Raw genomic sequence first — 22732 nt, forward strand, 5'->3', positions numbered from 1 at the left:
AAAGTGTTAAAGATATAACATCATCCTCCTGAAGCTCTCTCTCGTCCACCGCCATTATGAGCGCGAAAGGAAAAGTCCCTCTTTAAACCATTCAGACATATCCACCTGAAATTCTCACAAGCTCATTCTCCTCCGTGCCTCAGCAGCGGCAGGTCCTGAACCGCGGGAAGAGACGAACGAGAGCGGAGCTTTTTCCTTGAAAAAAAACACTCACAATGCACGCAGATTGCCTCCTCAAAGACATTGCGTGCGTGCTCTTTACCCAAACAAATGACGCAAAGATCGTGTGCGTCATCGGGTGTCCAATAACGCTGACACGGATGCACACATTGTCTAAACGCTTGCTAGTAGTCGCCATGATAGACAGAGTAAGAGCGCTCTTACCGGTTCTTTCAGATGCACGCTTCAAACAAAACAGTCAGTTTTGAAGACGAAGAAGAGTATGACCTGTTCTCCTGGAGCCTGTTTATAGTCGCGCCGGTAGTGACATCAGAGGCTGTCGCCGGCCAACTCGTTGGTGTTTTTTCAATGTATGCTTCAGACACAGGTCACGGCGAGGTGTCCCCCATAGCGACCCCTAGAGGCCGCAGTTTGAAGTTTCCTTGAAAGGGAAATTATGTTTTGTATATTCTGAGGATTTTCACATGAACTACTGTTTTGCAATGATTACACCATAGGTCTATGTATGTAAAGCTGTTAGGTGTTATAATATTTAATGATGCTTACATAAAATATATCAGTGACTGGTCTTGTGATTAATGAACAGCCTAAACTGAAAGAACAGTGCACCTTTATGTGATTTACCAGAATCCAATTATTCAGGGAAGCAGTTATTGTTTACTTCTCATTTAATGCCAAACCTTCAAGCCAACAGTGCAAACTAGCATTTCATTACACCTGTACAAACACTGTAGCTTAAGATGAAAAATAGCTTCAAGGAGCTTTAAGAGAGCTAGTCAAACAATATAACTTAACAAAAGATGTGTGTTATGGATGTAGTGGTTTTCTAAATTCTGATTTTCAGGCCAAACAGTTTTGACCGAACAATGTTTCTGTCATTCACAGGGGCCACCCGGAGACCTTGGCCCAGTGGGTATCCAGGGCCCAAAGGGTCCTCAGGGTTTAATGGTAAGTGCCACTGTGAGAACTGTCCTGAAAACACAACTGAGATGGATGAAGATTTCTTGATCAGCAACTACTGTAGGTGTTTCTTTTTTTAAGGGGATGCAAGGAGCCATCGGACCTGTTGGTATCATTGGGCCTAGTGGTAACCCAGTATGTATGATCTGAGTCACATTGTTGGTGGTTTCTAATTGGAATCGATAGAATTAAAACATCCTTCTTTTCTTCTCTTTTTATTAGGGAGCACAAGGAGACAAGGGGAATAAAGGGGAAATGGTAAGAATCATTTTGAAATACTGGACTTCTAATATTGCATGGCTCTTATGTTAGACTTCCACTGGCATAGGCTCAACTTCCTGTTGATTATCTTAATTCAATTACTGTGATGGGAGTCTAATGGTTTGTCTCAGTCCACTCAGTAGTAAATGCACTTCCCAGGGAGTCAACTATTATTGTCCCACTGTCAAATTTGAAAAAGTACACTCATTCAGTCTCTACAAATTCCCAGAATGCACTGGGAATCTTGTAACTGCGTTGGGGGTAATTGAATCATTCAATTTTTAAGATCTACTGGTTTACATCACTGGGAACTAAAGAGTGAAATCAGACTCAGCCTAAGACACTTTTAAGCTTCAATCAGATAAGCAGCAAGAACAAATCTGGTTGAAAAGGGTTCCCTAATAAAAATTAATTTGTTGTTTGTCCTTTTATTTTAAACAGGGTGTTCAGGTATGTTTCCCAATGTCCTTCAATGTTACTAGCCATTTTGCATTTAGATAAAGTGGTACTATTTAACCAGCATAAAAATGTTCTTTTCACCCTCTATTAGGGACCTCCAGGTCATCGTGGACCACCTGGACCTCCAGTAAGCAGTCTTGATGCTAATTTATTCATTGAAATAAATTACAATGAACTAAACATTCCTTGACAGCAGCAGAGACTCCAAGAAAGAGAGAAGAAATAATAATAATAATAATAATAATAATAATAATAAAAGGAGTAGAAAGAAAACAACAACATTATGAGATAGTCAGATAATGTAACAGGGAATAAGTCAAAGTTCGTTACTGATCAGTTCATTTTCAATGCGTCTAGATACATGCTAACAAGTGTCCACCTTTGTATAAAAATGCCCAGTTTTATTTGGAGTTGGGCAGTCATATATTCCATTTTAAAATTCAATTTTAAGATTCAAGTTTTTCTATCCACTGGACCATTTTTGGAGGGTGTGGCTTCATCCAGTTAATTGTTATGATTTTTCTTGCACTTAATAAGAGTACATGCAGAATATATCTCTGGTTTACTATACAAATCCTGGGGTATCCCTTCAAGAAAAATAGGGGAGTAAAAGGCAAGTCTATATCCAAAATTTTCATAATCTCAACCTTTACCCCTTGCCAAAAGGTAGATATTTTTGGACAATATCAAAATACATGTGTGATCTCCTACCTTCCCACACCCCCTCCAACATTACTCTACTTCTGGACTGTTAAGCATTTTTGATATTGCCAATGGTGTTCTAAAATAACTAATTTTTGTTTTCCAGTCAAACTCTTTCCAAGTATGACTGTTATGTAGTATGTATTACGTACTTCCCTTAAATTACTGATCAATTATGATAAGACCCTTCTCATACCATCTTTTGAAGGTAGCATCCCACCTAGAGGGAAGAAACTCAAGGTTATCTGTTATGGGAAATAGCTCTAGATAAGGTTCCCATTCCTCTTCGTTTTTTTTTTTTTTCTTCACAAATGTGAAAGTCTACGTGTAATGGTAACTCCTAAATATTTGAATCCCTGTTTAGACCATATGAAAGAGGATCTATCATTGAGTTCTACTGGCCAGACTGCAATGATCATAAGTATTTCTGATTTGGCTGAATTAATTTTATATCCAGAGATGGATTCATATACTTCTAAGCAATCTAGAACAGATGGTATTGAAGAAATTGGATTTTCAGTAAATAATAATATGTCGTCCGCACATAGAGCAATGTCTTGATGCGTTTTAACAATCATGTGAATAGTATGTGTCATGGTTGGGTTGCATTTAGCTGAAGCTCATTGTAATCAATGCTTTGTTTCTTTATCACTCATTGGTTTATAGGGGCTTCCTGGTGTATCTTTTTCTCATGTAAGTATGCCTCTTACATATATAAATATAAAAACATAAACACAAAAAAACCAAAAAATATCTAGAACATGTCAAAGCTCCAGATGCTGTAAATGTACTCTACTTTAAAGGGAAAAAAAGAAGAAGTAAAGCACACTTCAAGAATTTTTTTTAAAAGCCTACAGTATATTGAACTGGTTATTTCAATATATAAAACATATTTAAATAGAGTACAAATGATGCCTTTCTCAGGTTGCAACCTACAAACACAAAAACAGGCCTGTCCCAATACCCATACTTATGTTCTTACACTTGACCACTTTTCTACTTGCAATTCATATTTCCATAGTTTTTTGCTTAAGTGTTCAAATTGCCGTGAAGACCGCAGGTGTGTGTAGAACTTTTTGTTACCGATGGGTTCTAATTAAGTGATAAAAAGCAGTTGCAAACGTTTTACAAAACACATATTTGTTTCTGCACTAATAAAATGTGCTACACTTTACATTTTACTATCAAATTATATGTAATATTTTTGCATGGATATTTATTTTTATATAAACCATTTTGGATCAAGTGAGTTCCTGAACATGATGAATGATGGGATATGCTTACCTTCAAACACTCTGCAGCGGTTTTAGAGATTTAGTGGATTTAGTGTGCTTTAAGGGCCCAGAGCTTTGGCGTTTATCAGATCTGAAACAATCTTGCACACTTCCTGCCTCGCGCATGCGGTCTCAAGACAATGATTACTGTCACAAAACCACTAGGTGGAGTACTGTACAGTACATCCAGGGCTAGTCTTAAAAACACCACTAGATGGTGCTACATTAAGGGGAAAACATTGTTAAAATAAGTTCATAGAAAGGGTTATTTAGACCAGGAAAAAACATTGCCTTTATCTAAAATTTTTCACACTGTTATAATAATTTTAAGTGATATCCACCTTGTATTATTGTATTATTGGGTACCAAGTAATGTTTAGAGCTCATCACTAGCAAAGACTTATGTATTATGATCATCCCTCAGTCACTCACAGTTTGTTTGTTTCATTCCAACCCACAGAAGTATGAAGATACTGACTTTCCAATGCTGGACCAGGGAACGGAGATCATTAAGACTCTACACTACCTCAGCACTCTGATTCACAGCATTAAGAATCCCTTGGGAACGCAGGAGAATCCAGCCAGAATGTGCAGAGATCTGTTTGAATGTGAGCACAAGTTGAACGATGGTGAGATATTTATAGTAAATTATTTTCATTGGAAATTTGATTGTTTTAGCTCTGTAATGATCACTAAAGCTACATTAACACCACCAATTATGTAACTATGTTTTATGTAGCTATTAACCAATTACAGTTTGCCAGGTATGATAAAAATGAATAGAACAGGAATGGACTGTTATTTTGTATTTTACTGTAGGCACTTATTGGATAGATCCTAACCTGGGCTGCTCTTCTGACAATATTGAAGTGACCTGCAACTTCACCAATGGAGGTCAAACCTGCTTTAAGCCAGTTGCTCTGTCCAAGGTATGTAAAGCTGCCAACTAACTACATTATGAGCAGGATTGCACTGAATCTGATCCTGCAGAATTGAAATTGCTATGATTCAGCAAACACTTGGTGTCCGTTTTTCGACAGAGTAGTTCACTCAACACTCTCAGAAATAAAGGTACACAAGCTGTCACTTGGGCAGTACCTTTTCAAAAGGTTAAATTTTGTACCTATTAGGTTCTAATATGTACAGTTTAAGTACTAATATGTACCAAAATGGACCCTTGAGGTACAAATATATACCTTTTGAAAAGGTGCCGCCCTGGTGACAGCTGTTGTACCTTTTATTTCTGAGAGTGAAAAGTGAAAATCTGTCAATATTTCTTCCCTTGTATGTGGTCCCATAGTTCTAATCAATTGATAATGTTGCTATTGCTATCCTGTAGTTGGAGATTGGAGTGAGTCTGATCCAAATGAACTTCATCCACCTCCTGAGCTCTGAAGCTGTGCAGATCATCACCATTCACTGCCTGAATGTCTCTGTTTGGGCAGCAGGGGACTCCAAAACACCTTCCTCTAGTGCAGTGTACTTTAAAGCCTGGAATGGACAGATAATCGAGTCTGGGGGATTCATCGAGCCTGAACTGATAAAGGATGAGTGCTGGGTATGCATAAAGTTATATTTAAACATTATTATTTGTTAACAAAAAAAAAACAAATAAATATTTGTGAGTAAAATTAAAACAAATAAATGGGGCTGCACAAAAATTGCAATATAACTTAGTGTGTTTTAGTGGCTCCGAGCTGCTCAGTTCACAGTAAATGCTAAAACCTTCATCATGTGCTGCTAGCTTAACATGTATTTGGGAATGCAACTTTATTATTATTATTATCAGTTCATTAGGATAGGGTTACTAAAGCACCAGTGTAAATGCAATGTGGACAGATACACTATTACAACTAAAAAGATGTTTGAGTCCAGCTACAAAGATTACATTTTTTATCTATTTAGTTGCATGTCAGTGTGACCATTAACCGACATCAAAGAGTCGTGAACATATGAATGTGCTGTTAAATTATTAAAATAATAACATAAAATATCAGGAGGTTATTCAAGTAAATATTCTACATCAAAATGGTCCAGCCAACAAAAAGTTTAGGAAACCCCTGGTGTAACAAAATAGTGGCTTTAACTATTTTACACATTATTATTATTATTATTATTATTATTATTATTAATGTGTATTACTTCCACTTTCTGTCCTCACAGATCACAGATGGCCGATGGCATCAGACACAGTTCATTTTCCAGACACAGGACCCAAACTTACTGCCCATTGTGGAGGTCTACAACTTGCCCAGCACAAAATCTGGATCACATTATCACCTTGAAGTGGGCCCTGTATGCTTTTTATAAAGAAAGCAATGGAAGTCTTAAATACCCCTGATGAGCAGCATTACAGAGCCTCTCTCTGGCCTAGAGGCCAATAAAACTGTTCATCTCCTGTACAGTGTGGACTTCAGCCTTTAAACACGGGGAAAGAGGAAACTAGAGCAGCTTTGGAGAAAACAAGACTTCCTATGTGAGCAGCTCAGGGTGACCGATTCTTTCTTTTCAGAGCTGGGCTTCTTCTGTTTGAAAACAAGGCCTGGATATGTGGTTAGAAGTGCTTATTAAACTCTAAATCTTAATTTATTCATAGTTGTGTTTTTCACACATGATTCATGTAATGGAGTACTTATTTTATATTCTATAGTTACACATGATCATGTGTATTTATACTTGTACATGTGTGTATGTATATTTTCTGTAAAGTGCAATAGAGAATGAACAGATTTTTGTTTTTAATAATGAAACTTCTGTTTGGCTGTTCTAGGTACCTGAGTTTTACTGTCACTCATATCTTTCAATTCAGGTTCATTGGCGCATGTACTTGTGTATACCAGCAGGTCTGTTGTAAAAGCCTCAGATACCAACATACAACACATAAAACACACATATGCTTTCATTGGTAGCCAGAATATGAGTCAAGGTGAATTCAGACTTGAAAAGTACCATGTAAACGTCTACCTCCCATCTCTCATTTTTTGGTGTTTTGGGACACTAAATGGACACACATGCATTTAACTCCTGTGGTTAGATTTCTGTTTCCATCAAATGTTTTTAACTTAAGTGCCTTTTATACTTTGAAAGGGAATATTTTTGTATACATTTTTAAAAATGAAAAAGTTCCAATGATCTTTTTTTTTCAGCAAAACATATTTTTAATCCTTTATCTTCTAGTATGCATTATTTGTACAAATATTTGAACTTTAAAGGCTCAAGAATTATATTATTATAGCAGACATGGTGTTAAAAGTGCTTTTTATGGCTCGACTGTAGGTCTTTTCATCAAGTACATGCAATTCCATAAGCCCTATCTGACTGCAGAAGTAATTGTTTGACATGGTGTGTATCATAATTACTGATTTTTGTACGTCTTTGTTGAGGTGTGTGTACAAAGCTGAATGTTGCAGTTAGAAACACTGCAAACCTGAGTTGTAATATGGAGTTGCTGATCAAAATGAGGGCACTAGAATCTTCCACTATATTTGGTTTGTCATGAGCAGTAGCTTTGGCATCATGGTGAGCTATTATTTTAATGGCTGTGACCAAAAAGAGTTATGTATGAAATTCTTTTGAAATATATATGTTGTTTTGATCAAAACTGTCAGGAGCCATATTATCTTGCCAAATATGTTCTTTGTATGTGTAAATTTGAAGTCTCGCTGTAATATGTTTTCTGTGATTTCAGAGCAGACAAACTAAGAAGGGTGGATATCTTATAATGAATATTTCTATGGTCAAACATTACCTCAGAAAAACAGCAAACACCAAAGAAGAAAGATTTCAGTGTATGAATTAGATCATTGATACCACATAAACAGACAACAGTCTTTATATCTGTCTGCCTTACTAAAGGTCTTGTCTTTCTGGCCATTTCTGTGTCTCATTTGAATAAAGAATGTTATCATTCATCAACATGCTCAGCTAAGTAAGGACTCCAGCATTTGGAACCAGTCTGGTGTATTTACATCTACATGAGGTGATGAGACAGTACTACCTTGCAAATCTATGAAATATTTTAGCAGCCACTATCATGGGTGAGGCAAATGGGTGGTAGGGCCTATATAGAACAGGGTGGGCAAAGTCTAGCATAAAAACCGCATGTCAAATTGGCAACAGAAAATGCAGCACAAAGTACAAACTCGTAAGACCTTTGTTCATCTTCGGAACACAAATTAAGATATTTTTTGATGAAATCCGAGAGCTTTCTGACCCTGCATAGACAACAAGGGAACTACCACATTCAAGGCCCAGAAATGTATTGAGGACATCATTAAAATAGTCCACGTGACGTGGATCAACCTTAATTTTATGAAGTTATGAGAATACTTTGTGTGTGCAAAGAAAACAAAAATAACGACTTTAACAATTTATTCTCTTCTGTGTCATGGGAAGAGAATGGGAAAGATTAATACACTTGTTTTATTTATTTATTTTTATAAAAAAGACCCTATTTCTATATCTGGCCGAAGTTACTTATTTATTCATAATGATACAACACTGCCACCTAGTGACAAAACATGAAAACAATGAAATTTGGATTAATTTACATTTCATCAATATATTATTAAAAATAACTCCCACAAGTTTGCTAAAGTATATGAAAAGGCCAGTTATTGATCACTTGATTGTTTCCTATAAGACAAGAACACAGTCAAAAAGTTAAATGAATCGTCAAAATTCATCTGCTGCACTATTAACAATATTTCATGTCATATCCATGATCACACAATGTGTGTACTGTTGATGTGCCACAGCCTATATACTTACTTATGTGCATAGGTATAAGCACTCTTAGTGAGATTTCCTATCTTTGATGTAGTGTGTGTTTTGCGAGGGACCAACCCAATGTCTCCAGTTTTGAAGTGAGAAAGATGTGAAGTGGATTTCTGGAGGAGTTCACTTGGTCTGGAGTTGAAATCAAGCATGAATTGAATCACACTGCCAAAATTATTATATGGTAAGTATGTCTTAGAGCTACAGTATGTTGCATGTCCATTTTAATCCATGTCACTGAATTAAAATGAATGAATTTGTACCTTTTTATGTCAGAGGGTTTTTTAAGATCATGACTGCAAGTCACCTCTGGCAGGAACTCAGTAAGAGCTGGACCGTTTCCTAAAGCTGCAGCACTGTCCAGCACAGCCAGCAGCTTCTGCATCATCTGATTTCGTCTGACAGTAATCTTCAGCTCTGAGTCTTCCTCTTTAGGGACCTCCTGTAACCAAACAAGAGTAAGACCTCTGTTTATTTACATGGCTGTAACACCAAATGATAACTGATCTGTTTATGTTCACTCTTACCCTTAGGGCCTCCTTTAAAGCTACAGCTGCTTCCTCAAGAACTGTCTTTAGCTGTTTTCTCAGTGTCCTTTCCTCTTCAAGCTCTTTCCTCTGTCTCTTGGCTTCAGCTTTTGTTTGGTTCAGCACTTCTATAACTGTTGCATGTTTCTTTCTGTAAGTACAGTGGTGGTAATACAATTACATACACTGAAAAAAGTATTTAAAGGAAATTATTTAACTTATCAGTGACTTCAAGAGTCCAACCTGAGAGCATCAAGCTCTGTGCATACTGCAGAATGACTGTCTAGCAGCTCTTGGTGCTCCACTTGAAGTTTGGCACATTTCTCCACTTCAGACTGCATTTGCTTGCACTTTTCTGTCAACTGATGGACTACCGCGAAAGACATATGTTTCATGTTTGCTTTAGGTTATATAATATGCATGTGTTTCCAAACAGCAAAAACGATTGCTTAAAAATGCATGAAAGAATAGATGTATAAACCGGCTACCTTTTGATTAGCAACATTCTTCTTGGTTATCTCATGTATCAGCGGTTCTGTAATTGCATTCTCGATTTTGAGTTGCTTTTCTCTTGCTCGCAGATCATCATTCTCCTTCAGCAGCTCCTTGGTCTTGTCTGAGAGCTGCTGAAGTTGAGCAGTGACAGAGAGGTTTTCTTGCATGGCCCTCTTTGTCGTCTCGGGCATCTTCTGGTCTGAAACCCACCGGAATTCAGCTGCTACAGCAGCAACATGTTGCAGCATTTCTTTCTTTAGCCTGTATCAGCCAAAGAGGTCAAATAAATGAAATGCAGTATTTATCTTATTTTAAATGTATTTATTTGTTTACCAACTTTATATTTAAAATATACATTTAAAATGATGTGTAAACATTCAAAAAATATTTAATATTGGTAACACATTACAATAAGTTTCAATTTGTTTACAATTTGTTAATAATGAGAATTACTCCTAAAGCTTGTATTACTGTAATCATGTTAATTTTAACATTTCATATTATACGTTTTTAAAATCAAAAGTTGTTTATGTTAGTATTATTGAATGGATCTGAATGAATATGAACTAATAATAAAAGGTTATATTTTTATTAACCAGTATTAGGTTAATTAATACTGTAACAAATGTGTTGCTCATTGTTTGTTAATGTTAAGTTATTATGCATTAACTAATGGGACCTTATGGTTACCTTAATCTTTTTAAAGACTATTTATTGCTATTTGTGTGTGTGTGTGTGTGTGTGTGTGTGTGTGTGCGTGTGTGTGTGTGTGTGTGTGTGTGTGTGTGTGTGTGTGTGTGTGTGTGTGTGTGTGTGTGTGTGAAAACTGAGATGAGGGGAAAACTGAGAAGATCTGAATGCAGTACTATATGTATATACCAAGCAACAGATCCACTTATGTACTGAACAAATGCCTCTTTGTAAGGCCTTACATTGTAATCATTCACTGAAAATAGATGAATGGAAACCAGTATCTTGTTTGACATATATATATATATAATTTATAATGTTCGGCTTCAGACCACAGATAATGCAGAATATTTATGAAAAAGAGTTGATCCAGTCATATTCATCTAAGAATGCACCTCCCATGACCCTGATCTCTGAACAATGAGTATGAACATGCTCACCTGTCATTGTCCAGTACAGCTTTTTTCTCCAGATTATAGATTTGTGCTTGATGTTCTTCTTTTTGCTTTTGAAGCTGCTCTTCCAAAGACCTGCGCTCAGCCATGAGCTTCTCTCTCTGCATAGAAAACTCCTCCAAAGACGCCAGCTTACCAGCTGAACACAAAAAGGTTAACACATTTTAATTAATTATTAGTTGAAAGGTGCATTTATTAATATCACAGTTAGTGATAACTGAAATATGTTTTTATTTCATTAGATGTTTATATTCAGTGTGAATGTGTGACTGCTCAAAAGCTTGTACCAAGCGCCATGTTCTCAGATGTGAGTTTTTCCTTATTTTCCTGAAGTTCATGTCTAAGCAGGCTCAGTTGTAACTCAAAGGACTCCCTCTCAACCTCTTGGGCTTGCTGGTGTCTTGATAAGGTCTCAGCCAGATCAGTCAGTTCATCCTCTTTTTGAGCCAGTGTGCGTTTCAGATAGAGAACTATGTCTTTCTTCTCTTTCTCCAAATTATTGATTTTAGAGTACAAGTCCTTTTCTTGAACCTCCAATTCATCACATTTATGTTGGTATCTGCAAAAAAAAAAAAAAGTTCGCAGTTCGTAATAGCTTGTATGAGGCAAGTGCTTCCTGTTGAGGTTTATGACATATTTGTTTAAGTATAGTGTCTGTTTAATCATTAACAGCAGATTATAATCCAATGTATATTTCATTTTAGTTTCCCCAAAGGCACATGAGCTACACGAATAAATAAGCTACTATGAACTAAAATCTTGTGACCTATATTTTAATCCAAAGATACTGGAACTTCAATCAACTTGTCAAATCATCATTATCAGTAAGTGAGTGTTTGCTGCGCACGTCCCCATTACTTTGAATTTACTAGACTACATTTATGTACACATACGTTTTTGTGTTTGGGTTGCTGAGTTTTTTTTTTATTATTATTATTTTTTTTTTTTTCTTGTAAACCTTTGACTAATGTAACATAACAAACAACCAGGTAAAATAAGTTCGTCGTAACTTGCAAGAGACTCACACCTTTCCAGTCGCTCCTCCAAATCACGTATTTGAGCCCGATAAAAGTTTTTGTCACTCTCCGTCAACTCTTCGTCGGTTTTCTGCTCGGGATTCGTACTTTCCTTTTTAAGTGATTTATCTCCGTTACCTTTTCCATTCTTTTTGGGAGGCATTGAACGTTTACGTAATATAAACGGAACAGTCTGTGAAATACAAACTTGCAAATGCTATTGTTTCTTGTTGCCATGGTCGTGAGGTTAAGAGTTTTGTCATGCGCTGCGCAGAGACGTGCGCGAGAGTACCCTACAGTTCTTTTTTTCTCACAGTTATTCAAAACCTAAAATAGTTTAAATATTATACAAAGAGCCTGAAGTTTGCGCATATTAAACTGCCGTTTCAGTTTCGTTTTTGATTGAGTTGTAGCCCTTATCTAATTCGACATATTTCTCTGTTTGTTATAAATGCTTTATAAGCGTTAGCTTATGTTAACTAATGTTAAAATAACTGAAACGTATTGATTATAATATGGAGAGAGAGAGAGAGAGAGCGTTTTACTTTTTTACTTGGTTTGTAGGCTACTTAGAATTTGTTGTGGTCTTACACCTTTTGTCTTCAATGCTATTCAGTTTTTTTGTAAATCTATTAATCAAAATTAGACACATTTGTTTACAAATATTTTACATTTACTGATATTTACCCACACATAAGGTACTGTTCTCTGATAGATCACATGGGGTAAAAGGCCCCTTAGAACCAAAATCACTATTGCACTTCCCTAAACACATAGGCTATTGAAACCAAATGTTTGGAATATTGTGGAGAACTGAATTTGTTGTGATGGATGTGCATACATTTATTTTGTGCTCTATTGTATCTCTGTTTTGTAATTCTGTAAAATTGTAAACTTTAAGATTTACACCGTTCAATTACTAATAGCAGAGGTTATTTTTAAAGATGTGCAGTATTACAAATGCAAAAATGATTTGATCCAGGGAAAGAGATACTTTTTTTGCCCCAGAAGTTTTAAAAATAAAGAATTCATTCATTTTTAATTATTTCATTTTTATCTTAATATGGGTCAAAACTGTAGAAAAAGACTCATTGACTCATTCTCATTGATATTTCTGAGAATTTGCATTACACTGTATACAGCCCACATGTCTGTTGCAATTTCCTAAGTAGTCCTCAAGGAACGCCCCTTTTTATTTACAAAGCTATAAACAATCCATATGTTAAAATTTGTATATTTTTAACCGAATATCCATATAAACATCTATGAGTTTCTGTACTGGTGTGTATTGACATTTTCATATGGCTAGCTAGTAAATAAGGTTAATAGTGTTAGTAAGTGTTAAAATACCTCTAAGAATTATCTTTAAGCTGAAGTCAGGAGTAGTCTGTATGGACTGAATAAAGCAAATCAGTATCTTAGCAGTAAATTTAAATGGATGACGATTTTAATGGAGGTAAAGACAGATTACAGTGACAAACACAGGAGTTGTACAATGCGTGAGTTCGTTATTGTTAGTGTGCAAACACATGTATGTGTGCTCTCTGATAGCTTTCTGCGTGAGCACATTTCAGTTTGCTCACATGTCTGGCAAGTGTTTTATAATGGACACTCACTGAAGAAACATGTTTTTATAGGAACTTGCTGCGGTCAGTGGTGTTTAAATAGGCTATATGGGCATCAACACTCACTCTGACAGCTGTTTACTGGTCATGTCGAACCGCCTTCAGATATCCAGATTCGACGAATTCAAAATGTTTTTATTTATTATTTATGTTTTGCTCTGTTTAATAATTCTGAATGGATCTGTACATATTTTATACTGTCAGGTTAAGGCGACTTGTATAGTGGTCTGTTGGCATCTCTGCCTGGTCCTGTTTGGTATTACTGCTTGATATGTAGTGACAGAAAATGTTCAATATAAACAAATGTGACATTTTTTTTCTCAGTTTTTTGCTGTTGCACTGTATAGGCTACATAAATTTGAATTATGAAAATTAAAAATGCTTTCATTTATCTTGAAAAATTCTTGCAGAAAATGCTGTTTTGTGAGAATCATCCTCAAACTTAATCTTGAATTTGAATTTGGTAAAAGTTATCTTTCTGGTGTTACTTACATATTGGGTTTAGCTCTGTATTTTGTTTAGTTATGCCATTTTTAAATATATATATATATATATATATATATATATATATATATATATATATATATATATATATATATATATATATATATATTTTTTTATTTTTTTTTTATTTTTTTTTAAGAAAAGAAAAGCTTCCTGTGCTTTATTTGCAAGCTGAGCCACTCAGAGACTGGCACATGGAATAATACAGTGATCTGAATGAGACCATGGGCATCTGTGAGCCTCAGTTGGTGTTGCTAAACTGTCTAACAAACGCTTTTGGCGTACAAAACAGGCATTTTGTGAGTATGATGAAGTTGCCAAGTCGTAAGGGGAAGGGGTGAGAAAGATAGGCTACAGAAAAAAACGACGTCATCATGAGACACTGCAACATTGTAGCAAAGAATAATAAACGCTCTGCGTGTCAAAGAACTGCGTTGACACACGACAGTGAAGAAGGCCCTCTCACTCACCCGCGGATCATATAGCGGGACAAGCCTCATGATGACCGTGGGTTAATAGTGGTTAATGACAGCTAAGGTTATTAAACAACTTTAACACTTGGAATGAAAGTCAAATTCTACAGCAATGAGTTCTAGGCTGAGCTCTGAGGTGAGATATATTATAACTTTTAAGGTCTTCTGATTAAGAAACTAATCGTAGAAGCTGTATAGTAAAGAGTAAACTGTCACAGTTAGTGTAAAGTTACATTGTCAGTACGTCTTTTGTGTTTATATTGATAATGGTGCTTGTTTATGTCTGAGAGGAGTAGAGAGGTTCGGGGAGGGGAGTCTGCTCATTATGTAACTACCGTTTAGAAATGTGTTTTCGTGCTCAGCTTTCTGGGCTAGACATTCCTACGTTTCCGTTCGGATTCGGTTAGACAACACAGCGAGAGCAGATCGCAGAGGACAACACGGAGAAACAACGTGCGCGTCCTCATCCTGTAGTATCGCATGCCGCACATGTGGAGGGTCCAACAAGTGTTTTAAAGAAGAGAATGACTTTGGTGAGAATCACTTTCTGCTAGGAGGTTATTTTATGGTTGTTAAAATGTTGTTTAAGAGACATCTGATTTAATAATGATTAATAACATTTTTGGTGTAAGGTATTCAAGTGTCTTTTAATGTTTATGCCGTATACTTTTTTAATATACTGCAACTTTGTTTAATTTTCTTCGTGATTTCCCTGAGGAAAACAAGCGTGCTCTTCCTCATCATGTCATGTCGAATGTCGTATTTGAGGAAGTATTATTATTATTATTATTATTATTATTTATTTATTTATTTATTTATTACTGAGAACAAGTGAAGAGTAAGTGTTCTGTAGAGGAGAATTAATTTCTGATAATGCCTTGCTGGTGTGAGGTTTGTGGTTGGTAAAAGGTTGTTTAGGGGACGTCTGATTTATAATGTAAACATCAGAATAAGGTTCATATGTTTATGCCATATGTTTTGATGTACTGAAAAGTAATTTTCCTAATACGTGTTATAATCTAGTTTTTCAGAAAATAAAAATTAAAACATCTGTAACTTTGTAATAACACAACAAAATTGTGTTATTGTATTTGTTATCAGGCAATGTTTTTTTTTTTTTCTTAGTCCAAATGGCAGATATTTTCTAAATAAAAATCTAACTAAAAGTAGTGGCATTTATGCTTAAAACATTTATTTTTTTTAATGCCATTGAGGTGAGAACATTTCTATTTTATACTGGCAAACCCCCCCCCCCCCCCAAAAAAAAAAACTAGTTCAGAAATTCAGATTTCATGAGTCTTTGTGGATTCCATCTGACTGTTGAGGAATGTGTTTAACGTTTTGTTTTTTAAGTGCTGTTTTTTTTTCTTTCTTTTTTAAATTCTTTTCAGCCCAGACAGCTATGTTCTGTACAGAACATTAAATACCTGATTGTGAAACTGTGAGACAGAACTGGTGTTGTAATCTCTAAGTTATTCACGCTGTCTGGCATGGAGGCTTTTTGTTTGGATATGGGCACAGCAGGCTGTAACTGGGTGTCGTTAGATCTGTCTGTGTACTGAACTGTGTAAATGCGTCCCCTAATACACAGAGGATATAATGGTCTTGGGAAAGAGCAGCATGTGTTTTTCTGTGACAGTTTCCTGCCTTGGAACCACCTGCCTGTCACTCTAATGTGAAGTTATGCTTATAAATAAGTCTTTCCACTCAGAAACAAACAAATGAATCATATCTCATTACCACATTTTGACATCTGTGACCACACTGGTCTAATTTGATCTCTTTTTCTTCAGTTACAAGCATTCAGGTCTCATGGAAAACAGTGGCGTTTATGTAAAGGTAGGCTACTGTGTGATACTTGTAATATATTAACTTGACAAGTTTCAGGGTGACATTGTTAAGAGGAAACTTGTTCTTTCAGGTTTAAGTCTATATTTTTCAGTCATGCCGATCATGAAGGAATAGTTCACCCAAAAATTAAAATTCTGTCAACATTTACATTCCAAACCTGTATGATTTTCTTTTTTCTGTGTAACACAAAAGAAGATATTTTGTAGAATGTAACAAAAACCAAACAGAACAAATCTGTTTAGTTATCAACATTCTACAAAGTCAATGGGAACAAATCTGTTTAGTTATCAACATTCTACAAAATATCTTCTTTTTGCCTTTTGCAGATGAAAGAAAGTCAAACAGGTTTAGAATGAGATGTGAGTGAATAAATGAATGACAAAATTTTCATTTTTGGGTGAACTATCTCTTTAACTTTTGGTAAAAATGATGAGCATTGACTATTAAAGAATGTTACTTTGCTTTGCTGGTGACATAAAGTGTTAATCACAAAGGAATCTGAAAGCTTAGCCATTAAACTCTAATTCAATTAGGATGGGTCACACAAAAGGGCTTGGACTGCTGCCCATATCTTTAGAATGGTTGAGGACAAACAGGGTTACTGTAGGCAACCAACTGTGCCAAATGTTTTTGTTTATTTTAGAGCAACTGAAAATGGGCTCACATTTAAATAGAGATGTTTCATATTGTACCACTGGTAGTTGTGTTGTACTTTCTAGAACAAAAGCAGTGTTTTCATCATTACTGTTGTTTGTCTTTCTGCACAGTGGTTACTTAAAATGCAGGATATTTTCCCATCAGTTAAGTCCACTTTTATCAGTTTTATTGCTCCAGATGAACATAAATATATTGGAAAATAGGGCTAGTTGGTGCTTGTAAGACTCCACACTATCTTGTTAGCAAAAATATATTACTGCAGTGATATATGTTGGCCTATTACGAGCTGTAAACACAATGATGTCACCTTAACAGCCGACCAGAACTGCAATCTTGATGTGAGGCATTAGTTTCATAGGAAGTGGCTAATGTTTTCTTGATTCTTATGGTTTCTCGTCATTGCTTTATTCTTTATTTCCTTTAGTTTTCTAAAGAGACATGCCAGCTAAATTCCCCATCAGACAAACTAAAGCAGGAGTTGGAGAAAGAGCTCAAATTGAGCAGCTGTAACTTATCAAGTCATGGCTGGTACCATGGTCGCATACCTTGGGAGGTGAGATTGTAAAAATCTTCAGGTACACTTATAGAAATAAAGGTTTTCCCAGAGATGCAATGAAATAACTATTTTTGGTTCCCCAAAGGTCCTTTTAGTGAACATTTCTCAATGAACCATTTTTTTTTCTTCATGTGAAGAACATTTTAATAAACTAAGAACCTTTTTCCACTACAAAGAACCTTTTGAAAGATTCCATGGATTTTAAAGGTTGTTCATGGAAACATAGAAGCCAATAACCCAATATTTTAAAGACTGTAATATGTAATATCCTCACATATTTACAAGTTCTTGTAAATATGTGTTTCCTCTTCTCAAAATACATATTATTTAATAAATTAATAATGGCTTCTTACAGGTTTCTGAGTCTATTGTGTAACGGGATGGGGATTTTCTAGTCTGTGACTCCCTCACTAGCACTGGAGACTATGTGTTAACCTGCTGCTGGAACCAGAAAGCTCTTCATTTCCTTTTCCACAAGATCCTCAGATCTTATGACACATTTACTCGAGCCCAGTACATTCTGGAGAAGAAAACGTTTGATTCTGTGCCAGCTCTGTTTCATTCCTATGTTGGAAATAAAAGGCCTCTGACAAAGCAGAGTGGTGCCTACATTTACTCACCAGTTAACAGGACATTTCCACAAAGATACCTAGAAACCATGTTTGGGCTGCCAAGTGTGGAGAACAGCCCAGTAAGCTCACCAACAAGACAGAAGGGAAGCCAAAAGAAAAGGGAAAGCATAACTGTGACAGAGGCTTTGGAAATTGAGCTGATAAGACCACAGAGGTGAGTTTTATGATGGAAATAGTTCTGAAAATTTTGATGGGAATGTATCAATGTAGCATCAACAAACAAAAACAGTAACTGCAATTGGTCAGTTAAACACATCCCACATCCCGTTGGTTGAGCTATCTATGTTGTTGTTGGGGTTGTCAGGGTGCTTAAACAAACAATGTTTAACAGCGACACAGATACACAGCCTGTTTACAATTTTGGGAAAATATGCCATCCTGTGATGGCAAAGCTGAATTGAGCAATGCTGTTTTTGCTTTTTAATATTTTTTGTGGAAATCATAATACACTACCATTCAAAAGCTTGGGGGAAAAAATATACTTTTATTCATCAATGACGCATTAAATTGTTAAAAAAAAAAAGTGACAGTAAAGTCATAAAAAAATATATATCACTGTCAAAAACATCGATAATAATAAGAACCAGATAATAAATGAGCATATTAGAATCAGAATTTTAGAATGATTTCTTAGGGATTGAGTGACAGTGAAGACTGGAGTAATGGCTGCTGAAAATTTTTGTCTTTGCTTTGTCATAACAGGAATAAATCACATTTTAAAATATTGTAACGTGGAGAAGGTACAGCAGGCAGGCAGGGAACATGAATCTAAATGCAGGTAGATTTAATGACAAAAGAAGAACAAACAATAAACCATAAACACTAGGAAGAAGGAACAAAGAACCAAAACACAAGCAGAACGGCACCATTACATACAACAACTGACAAGGCACAAGAGAAATACAAGGGTTATTTATACAGAACTAAAGGGACCAATGAGTTGCTATGGGAACCAACAAGAAGATGGGTGTGGTCCAAAGAGTAGCTATGACAACTAATGAGTGGAACTATGGAGACAAACAAGGCACACAGCAAGGCAGGGACAGAACACACACAGAAAACATGTAATGTGTGTAGTGGCTAAATCCAGCACGATAGAAGGTTATGTCTGGAATTGTCCAGAAAGTGTGTGTGGTAGGCTAGGTCCAAAAACTTTGCAGGTAGTTTTAATTACAAAACAAGAACAAACAATAAACCAAAATACTATTTTTTACTGTATTTTTTATTTAAATAAAATGCAGCCTCTGTGAGCATAAGAGGCTTCTTACAAAAACATATAAAAAATGTAATTATTGAAATTTTTTGTACATAAATCTCATCCTGTAATATGTTTTGTTTTAATAATTGTCTCCTGTACTGTATTCTACAGTGATGTCGTGAGGAGTTTTGATGGCACCATGGAGCAGCACCTCGTATTGTCAACTTCCCCTGTATTAATGAGCACATGTAAGATTTATTTCCCATCAAATCAAATAAAACCAGAAAATCTGAGAATAGCATTGTGACTGTTCATCTGCTTTTGTCTCCAGTGGCCAGGCAGCGACGAAGCCCCTCCGAAAACAGGAAGTTTGTAATAGTCCCTTCATCACCAGTTCTCCACAAGTCCAGCGAGATACGGCTTTGTTCATCTTCCCCTGAAAACACTCTCATCTATTTAGAACCAACAGTACATCTTCTGTCCTCCATGATACATTCCCATCAAAATTACAGAGAAGCAAACCATCCTCAAAATGACCCAGAGATTTCTCAAGCTGACCCTGTGGCTACAAATCATCCCTTTTTAAGACATGAGATTCAGACTTTGGATTGCAGAGAGGAGTATGATGAGGATTATTTAGTGCCTTTCACCATGGACACAGTTTCCTGTTTGAGACCTAGTATGTACCAGTCCCCGCTGATGCCCCCAGAAAATAAACCTTTGGAGACCATAATACTGAAAAAAGTGAAGGACATCCTGTTTGAAGTTGATATAAAGACAATGGCAATGCATATCACCAAAGTTGACTGCATGGTAAGTTTGATTGTATAAAGTATAAATGTTTGGAGATTAGGTTACTTTTCTGCTTACTTAGAGCTGCACAATTAATAGAAATTAACCCAAAATCACAGTATGGCTTAGTGCAATTATCAAGTTGCATATGCATATATGATGTCATATATGCATATGTGCTGCATGTTTCAGAGTGACGCATGTTCATTTACACACAGCCATCTAATGATTTAGTGTTTTCAGTGTTTTTCCTTAATACTTTTTATTTTAAAGTGAAATATTAATATATATGATTTTGTTTATTATTATTTATTATTATTATTAATCAGGATCTTCTGAACTTTTAAATATGTTCTTTTTTCAAGTATATTATGTAATGCAAAGAAGACATTTGTGCACTTGAATAACAATATCTTCACTCTGCAGGTTGCTAAAATTCTGGATATATCTGATGATATGATGAAAGGGATGGGGGTGAGTTCAGGATTGGAGCTACTTACTCTCCCACATGGACATCATCTCCGTCAAGATCTGCTTGAAAGGTTGGTTACCCCTAATTTGTTCAATAAATTCTTCCTGTGAGGTGACAACTTCTACATTACGACACCAAATAACTTTTTCTTGCCCCTTAGGTTCCACACCATGTCCATAATGCTGGCTGTTCAGCTGCTGGGCTGCACAGGCAGTGCTGATGAAAGAGCCACCCTGCTGCATAGAGCCATCTGCCTGGCCTCTGAACTCAAGAGCTGTTTGGGCAATTTGTTTGGATTTGCCACAGTTATGAAATGCCTTGAATTACCGCAGGTTAAGAGGACTGATGAAAGCATTTCTCTTGAACTATAAGGAAAAAGTATAGCAGTAAAGTTTTTTTAATGAATAAAAACAAGTAAATAAATGTAATTTAATCAGTCAGTCTTCTCCTTTTTAGATTGCTCGCTTGAATGAGACATGGACAGCTTTACGTCAGAAGTACACAGAAAGTGCTGTTCTTTATGAGAAAACCCTTAGACCCTCAATGAGGATGATGAATGATGGAGAAGGTATTCATTCACACATTCTAATTTATTCATGTTCTGTCTGTTACACAAAGTTGCTTTAAAGATTCTGTTTGCTTACCATTTTAAATTCTCCTGTGACAACTTCAAACTCTCTTTCAGAGATAAGTAGATCCACAGACACAACTTTTCCCCATGTTCTCCCTCTGCTGTCCCTTCTTGAAAGAAATGTTGTGGCTCTTGAGGAGTCTGAGTCATGGGAAAGTGCAGACACTGGAGTAGCCATGGTCTTGAGCCATCTGGATGCTGCACGTACGATCGCATGCAATGGGAGGATCTTCAGTGCAAATGCAGAGATCAAACTGCAGGGTAATGGCTTCATAGCATAAACAATTTCTAATGGGTATACAGAATTTTAGGACTATTTAGTATATCTATACTTTCTTAAAGACAATAAAGGATTGCATTTATTAAACCGGTCATCTTTAAAGTCAAGGTATAAAATAATCATAGGTAAAAATAAGCATTAAATGTGCATGCTATAAATGAAATGTCATTAAATTAACACCCAGTGAACATAAAAGTTGTGTTTTAAGTCAGGTGTATATTATGTTACTCATTTCAGGTTTTTTTTCATTTGCAGGATTTCAGGAGGAAGCAGATGTTCGGGAGGTCTTCCTCACAGAGTTTCAGATGCGTCTCCTGTGGGGAAGCCGTGGAGTGGAAAGAAATAAAGATGAACGTTATTCAAAGTTTAATGAAGTGCTAACAGCTCTGTCCAACAGGCTCGAGCTTTCTAACTCACCAAAATGACAGAAGCTAGTCAATGCTAGTCACATAATATCCACTATGTTTTATTAATTTATTTACAGTTACATTGTTTTTTTTTTTTTTTCATAGGTTTATAGAAGGGATGGATGTTTGCCACTGTATATAAACTAAACACATCCTGCAATTTTAACTTATTTGATTTTCAATCTTATTTTTATGATATTTTTGTTTTATATAATGTGATAGGAAATAACTTTAACTCTGCTAATATTGTTAATTTTGAACTCTGAAGTAGCCTATGTGTTTAATTGCACTGTTATTGGTTCATAAAATCAATGACCAAATAATGGGTAATATTTACTCGTTGGTACACTTTTTGCAGATTTTAATTGTGTATATATTTAACTCTACTATTTCATACTTACATCATTTATAAATAAATTCAGAGTTGATTTATACTTTGACCTTCTGTAGAATTTACTGTGGTGTTTCCAAGTGAAATGTTTGTTTATCTGATTTATTGCCAAGCTACTGATTTGAAATTGTGGTTTATGTACTTTGATCCAAGTCACCACATCAAGAAAATCTTGGGTCAAGTGAATCTCTCATGCCTAATTTATTTAAACATCATTGATTCAGAATCATTTCTCACTCATTGTCCCCTGCGCATATTTCTTGTTTACATTTACTTTTAAAATGCTGATCATAATGATTTTATTAAAACGTGTGAAATAATTCTGCAAACAGATGCAAATACAATTTGTAAATGCAAATTATTTGGGTTCTAAATTATGTTTTTATGAGATGAATCATGACTGCAAATTAAAAATGGAACTGGGACACTTAAGATGTAAATAAATACACATATAAAACTTAAATAAAA

At 35.7% G+C, this 22732-nt stretch overlaps 2 protein-coding genes and 1 pseudogene across 6 annotated transcripts in view; 2 read left to right on the forward strand and 1 right to left on the reverse strand.

Annotated features, from left to right (window-relative positions):
• The window catches only part of LOC109089884 (collagen alpha-1(XXVII) chain B-like), a 93611-nt gene extending 85860 nt beyond the window's left edge, over positions 1-7751 (forward strand). Inside the window, exons 51-60 of one of the 4 annotated variants that reach the window (XM_042756754.1) lie at positions 1066-1128; positions 1222-1275; positions 1363-1398; positions 1843-1851; positions 1952-1987; positions 3229-3255; positions 4297-4465; positions 4656-4765; positions 5176-5394; positions 6000-7751. In XM_042756754.1, the coding sequence (XP_042612688.1) occupies positions 1066-1128; positions 1222-1275; positions 1363-1398; positions 1843-1851; positions 1952-1987; positions 3229-3255; positions 4297-4465; positions 4656-4765; positions 5176-5394; positions 6000-6146 (870 nt within the window). In that variant the 3' untranslated portion in view covers positions 6147-7751. Of the gene's footprint in view, positions 1-1065; positions 1129-1204; positions 1276-1362; positions 1399-1842; positions 1852-1951; positions 1988-3228; positions 3256-4296; positions 4466-4655; positions 4766-5175; positions 5395-5999 lie in introns of those variants that run through there. The other 3 variants (XM_042756755.1, XR_006160110.1, XR_006160111.1) reach the window with 3 other exon arrangements.
• Positions 7752-8303: 552 nt separating this feature from the next.
• Positions 8304-12184, reverse strand: LOC109111346 (cilia- and flagella-associated protein 157). Of its 2 annotated transcripts, XM_042756757.1 has the most exons (9): positions 11807-12183; positions 11067-11338; positions 10765-10918; positions 9629-9895; positions 9383-9514; positions 9140-9290; positions 8876-9054; positions 8607-8744; positions 8304-8471 (listed from the first exon to the last, which is right to left on the reverse strand). In XM_042756757.1, the coding sequence occupies exons 1-9, from the start codon at positions 11956-11958 to the stop codon at positions 8450-8452; spliced, it is 1467 nt and encodes a 488-aa protein (XP_042612691.1). In that variant the 5' UTR covers positions 11959-12183; the 3' UTR covers positions 8304-8449. The 2 variants fall into 2 exon arrangements, with proteins under 2 accessions (XP_042612691.1, XP_042612692.1); XM_042756758.1 differs by lacking the exon at positions 8304-8471 and having other exon boundaries at positions 8606-8744; positions 8920-9054; positions 11807-12184.
• A 2119-nt stretch (positions 12185-14303) lies between these two features.
• On the forward strand, positions 14304-22708 carry LOC109077987 (annotated as a pseudogene).
• Positions 22709-22732: the final 24 nt, after the last annotated feature.

The sequence above is a fragment of the Cyprinus carpio genome, chromosome A5, assembly GCF_018340385.1.
Source record: "Cyprinus carpio isolate SPL01 chromosome A5, ASM1834038v1, whole genome shotgun sequence".
Taxonomy (NCBI): Eukaryota; Metazoa; Chordata; class Actinopteri; order Cypriniformes; family Cyprinidae; genus Cyprinus; species Cyprinus carpio.